A 5,069-nucleotide genomic window follows, 5' to 3' on the forward strand; every position below is an offset into this window, starting at 1 on the left:
TTTTTTTTTTTTTTTTCTTCTTTTGTTCTCGCAAACAGACGAGGTGCTGCAGCCCGGCGGCCGCAGCCCCGATGTAAGACTCGTGGAGTTGCATACGATGTCTGACTCTGGATCTGGAAGAGAGCAGAGACGTCACACGGAGAGGTTGGGGGGGCCACCGGGGAGGCAAAGCGAGGTCGGGCTCCAACCTTTGCTCGCGCTGCAGGAGGATTTTTTGGGGGTGTGGGTGGAGCTGAGAAAGCTTCGGCTCACCGGGAGAGAGCTTTAAGCACACGGCCAGGGATAGAAAATGGGCTGCAATCTGCTAATTGCACCAGGCGATTGGCCACGGGATGGGTTCACCTGGCGTGATGTACGGAGCACGGAGAGATGTGGGGTTACCCCCGGGATGGGAGGGACCTGCTCTGCCTCCCCATCACCGGCGCTCCGATTTTGGGGACCCCCAAGGACCACGCCAGCCCACAGGCAGCGGCGTGCAGCCCATCTGCTAACGAACAGGCAGGAAAGGGGACTTCTTCCCGACGCATTTCAGCGGGGAAAACTCTGCTCCGAGGTGTGAAAGCATCCCAAAGCTTCCAGCATGAAGGCGAGGGGGGACGTTTCCACCGGGGGAGGGTCCCCACAAAGTCACCAGGGCAAGAAATTCCCTCCCCAGCCCCTCCTGGGACGCACGGGGTCATGCCAGCACCCTCGGTGCCCTGTTATGGGGCCAGCTCTGTATGGGGGCAGAGCAGGGGAAGCTCTCGTGCGGCACTTACATGACTTGGCCGGTGGGTTTACCAGTGTGGAGGTACGTAGCTGTACGTCGGGGTTCCTTGAGCCCTGTACGTTGGCACGGAAACTGGATGTGCTCCGATTGCGGTGTGTTGTGGGGTGGTCAACAAGGTTCCTGCGAGAGGAAAAAAAAGTTTTAGGGTGTTGCCCAGCGGACGCGAGGAGGGAGAACGCAGCCCCCAGAGTCCCTGTTTCAGGAGTAACGGGCTACGTGAAACTTTAACGCATCCTCCAGGCGTTCATTGCACCGGCCACTTCTCGGCACGAGCCCCAGTAAAGCTCTCTCGGAGCGGTTCCCCCGGCCGGGTCCCGGTTCACAGCTCCTGCAGGTGCAGAGGGGTGAACAGTGCCTTTCTGTGCGTCGTTCAGTGCACAACACCGAGAATTGTTGAGAGAAATAGAGGCTTCAGGGGAAAAAAAAAAAAAACAGAACTAAACTAACACACCCCATATCCGTGCTTGATGCGCTCTCAGTTCATCACGTTTGTGCCTGGATTTAAATCACCCCACGCGTGAGGCTCTCAGGGTTCAGGAACGATGCACAAACCAAGGCTAACTTTGTCAATTTGTGCAGAAAGACCTTGGAAAGGATCTCAAAAAAAAAGGAAATACAGCAGTATTTGAAGACAAGCTCGGTTATTTCTCTGTTTGGGGATCAGAGGGGAGAAGAACGCCTTCCAGGATGCAAGCGGGTGCCTCTAGGGTGGGCCAAATGGAAGGAAGGTCTCCTGTGCTACCCCGAAAATGGGAGTGGTATCGAGATTTGGTGCAAATTGGTTGTATTTTGCCAACACAATTGGCAAAGGAGCAGTAAACCAGGAGGCAAAGCTGCCCCGTGCTTCCCCGGTGGTGGTGTAGGACGCGCTCACCTCGCTGCGGTCCCCACCGCCGCTGCCCACGGCCACGAGCGCCTCCCGCACGGCTCGTTTTGGGTTCGTCCCACCCGAGCCACGAGCTCCCACCTCGTGGGACGGCGGAGGAGCCTCTTACCTGCCGACATGGCCATGGTGGTCCCCGCGACCATGCCCATGGCCACGCCGTTGGTCCTGGGCGCGGCCACGGGGGCCGGGTAGATCGCCGACGGGATGCTGTTGGGCTGCACCACGGTGGTGTGATGGATGACGTGAGGCTGCGCCGCGTACACCGGCTGGGTGTAGTAAGCTCCCTGCTCGAGAGGGGGAAAAACAGGGAGGTTTTCTGGCACCCGGCACAAGGCGGTGTTTACACGGGGGCAAACGCAGCCCTGAGCCCAGCGGGTGCCACCAGCACCCAGCTACGGCGGCACCGCCGGCACCGAACCCCAAAAAGGGGCAATTTGGACAATTTTTCCCGCTCCGTTCATGTTTTGTAAATCTCTGACTCTTTCAGAGCTCCCCCAAGGATCATTTTAACCGGTGGGGTTTTTTTTCCTGCAATGGGAACGGGATGGGGATCAGCATCACGGGTAGGGGACAATCCACGCCGCATGGTCTGGGGGGATGAAACGGGGCCTGAGCCCCAAATCCTTTGGCTGCTGGTGTACAAAACGAGCAAGAGGTGGAAGAAATGAGGGGGAAGGATGGGTAGGAATAAAATAAAGGAGCCAACAGAGAAAGCCCCACGTCCTAAATAATGAGCTGCATGAAACGTGAGCAGCACAAGGGTGAGAGCTGCCCGGTGCAGGGCAGGCAGCGCCAGCGTCCCCACGATGCCGACAGGGAAACATCAGAGGGATTGGAACGAGGGAGGGAGCAAAACGGGGAAGAGGAGATGCTCCAGTCCCGGCCCGGCATGGAGAAATCAGGTCGTGGCTACAGAAGGAGTTGAATTTGCCATTAAAGAGGAGGGGAAAAACTGCAGGGCCAGATTGCTCCGGGGAGCGTGTGATCTGCAGCGAGGGAAGGGGCAGCGAGGGGATTTTCAGGGCATTTCAGGGGATTTTGGGGCCATCTGCGGGGCCCTGCGGAGGATCTGGTCCCAGCACGTGGCTGTGCCGGAGCAGGTGCTCGGGAGGAGCTGTGCCATGAGGACACGAATCCAGGTCGTGCCTGAAGGTCATGCTGTCACCAGGAAGGTGACGCACTTCTACGGGACGTGGCAGGCACCTCGAGCGCGATGCCACCAGCACGGGGACCCTGGGGTCACCCAGGCTCATTTAGGGCACAGAGCCAGGGGTGTGCTTTTTGGGGAACAGACCCCACTCCCAGGGGTGTGATTCTGGGGGAACAGACCCCACTCCCAGGGGTGTCACCGTGCTGATCCCACCGCTCAGCCAGGCAGGGACGGAACCAACAGAGGCAGGACAGAGAACCCCACACCCCATACCCCAACCCAGCCCCTCCATCCCTCGAGGACGTCCCCGCCGGCCACGGCGACGTCCCTGTAGGATCCTGAGCTGCCCGGGACCCGAGGCGAGGAGCGAGGCACGTACCTGGGTGTACAGGTTCTGCTGGGGATAGGCACTTCTGATGGGGTACATCGCCGTTTGGTACGGGTTCGGAGACGGAGAGTAGGGAGGAGGCGCGTTGTTACTCTGGGTCGGTGGGACCTTGTAGGGAGTCCCCGCGGTGTACCCTGGAGCAGAGAGACACGAGCAGCCTGGGTTAGGGGCAGGATTTAAAGATGCTGAGACAGCCGATTCAGCACGACCAAGTAATGGAATTAACGGGGCTAAAACCCTAACGAAGCTGCCCGTTTGCCTTAATTACGGGCTGGGAGTCTCGGGGCGAGCCGGGCTGTGTGACTCGGAGAAGTGCCCCCTTCTTCTCCGGGTGTCTCAGAGATCACGGCGGGGCTCTCTGGACTTGGTTATCCTCTCCAAGAGTCGTTCATGGGTCTACAAAGGTGACCTTGATTTTAATGGGTGCTGCTCCGCCACCTTTTGTGTCTGTCCCCAACGAAGGACGACGCGATCACATCAACTGGGCTGGCACCTGATGGCTGGGGGTGTCACTTTGGTTTTTTTTAGCACAATTTACGTCAATTTGAGCTGCCTTGGGCTTACAGAACTGCATTTTCCTTCCAAGAGCGCTCGGTGTTACCGGCTCGTGCTCCTCTGAGGCACGTCAGAGATGTTTGGTTTTTAAGGGACCTCCCTGGAATTAGGAGATTCCACGGTTGGGAGAAAAAAAAGGCCCCGAAGACTGCATAGGATGGAGAGGAGAAGTCAAGGCTCAGCACAGCGATAACACGTCTAAACACTCAAAGATAACGACCTAATTTACTCAACCAGCATTCGGGGCAGCAATTAACGAAGGACGAGATTTGGAGGCCACTAATGCTCTGCGTTATCCGCCCAGCGCTGAAAGGGCATGAAGATAACGAGGAGCTTTCCAGGAGTTCCCAAACAGCCTCTCGCTGCCTTCTAATTAACGCAGATGGGGAGAAACGTGTTAATTATGGAGCGGAGGGGCTGTGAGCCCATCGGTGACTCAATATCGTGGAGAGCGAGCCTCTGCACGGGAGGCAGGAAGGGGAGAGGAGACGCCGGAGGCTCCCATGGGGATTGCTCGTGTCCTGGAGCTCCTGCAGCTCCTCGGTGAAGCAGTCCTTGGTGGAGAGGTGCCACGAGGAAGCCTGGAGCACCCCACGGTTGCCAGCCTCAAGGAGGAGGCCGGGTGTTTGTGCAGCAGGATGTTCTCTGAACCCAACCGCTCGGTCCCGGTTGTGGCCACCACCAGGAGGCCGATTCCCGACGCCTCTCGCTCAGACCCTGCCAGCCCGCAGGAAGCGCCGAGAGCATCACGGGACCCTGCCAGCCCCTGGAAAGCATCATCAGAGTGGGGAAATCATCTTCAGGAAGCCTTCTGTCTCCACCTTCAGGGCATCGCTCCAAAGCCTTCCCCAAGCAAGAGCCTCCCTCCACATCCACCCAGCACAAGCGGAGACTCCTCGATCACAATCCTCCAGAAACACCGCGGTGGCACTTGCAGGTCTACCAACCTCCTGCTCTTCTCTCCAAGGGACTTTTTCCCGTTTTCAACTCATTTTTTCAAGCACAGACCTCGGAGGCTGTCAGTTTTTGGCACCGTGCTTCACGGCCAGAGCTGCGGACGAGCTCGCCGCTGCGCGCTTTTACCACTCCAACTGCAGACCCCGAACCTTGCTGCGGTTTCCCCGTCACTGACACATGATCAATTTAGCTGCTGTGTTAAAAAAAAAAAAAAGGTATTAAAAGTAATAATCCGAGCAGGTGCAGTCTGCTCTTCAATCTTCTTAAATCAGAAAAAAAAAACCTGGAACAATTTGTGCTGTTTGCGGGTAAAAATGACTTGTTTTAAGTTTTTTATGTTTTTTTTTTTTTTTTTTTTTTTTTT

The 5,069-nt window shown here is 57.1% G+C and overlaps 1 protein-coding gene across 3 annotated transcripts in view; it reads right to left on the bottom strand.

The window, feature by feature from the left end:
• The window catches only part of FAM168A (family with sequence similarity 168 member A), a 152,801-nt gene continuing 147,732 nt past the window's right edge, over positions 1 to 5,069 (bottom strand). For 2 of the 3 annotated variants that reach the window (XM_035344181.1, XM_035344164.1), the window contains exons 5-8: positions 3,185 to 3,327; positions 1,765 to 1,939; positions 759 to 889; positions 1 to 113 (exon numbers count right to left, since the gene is read on the bottom strand). In XM_035344181.1, coding sequence (XP_035200072.1) covers positions 777 to 889; positions 1,765 to 1,939; positions 3,185 to 3,327 — 431 coding nt within the window. In that variant the 3' untranslated portion in view covers positions 1 to 113; positions 759 to 776. Of the gene's footprint in view, positions 114 to 758; positions 890 to 1,764; positions 1,940 to 2,795; positions 3,026 to 3,078; positions 3,328 to 5,069 lie in introns of those variants that run through there. The other variant, XM_035344171.1, reaches the window with a different exon arrangement.

This window comes from Oxyura jamaicensis, chromosome 1 (genome assembly GCF_011077185.1).
Source record: "Oxyura jamaicensis isolate SHBP4307 breed ruddy duck chromosome 1, BPBGC_Ojam_1.0, whole genome shotgun sequence".
Classification (NCBI taxonomy): Eukaryota; Metazoa; Chordata; class Aves; order Anseriformes; family Anatidae; genus Oxyura; species Oxyura jamaicensis.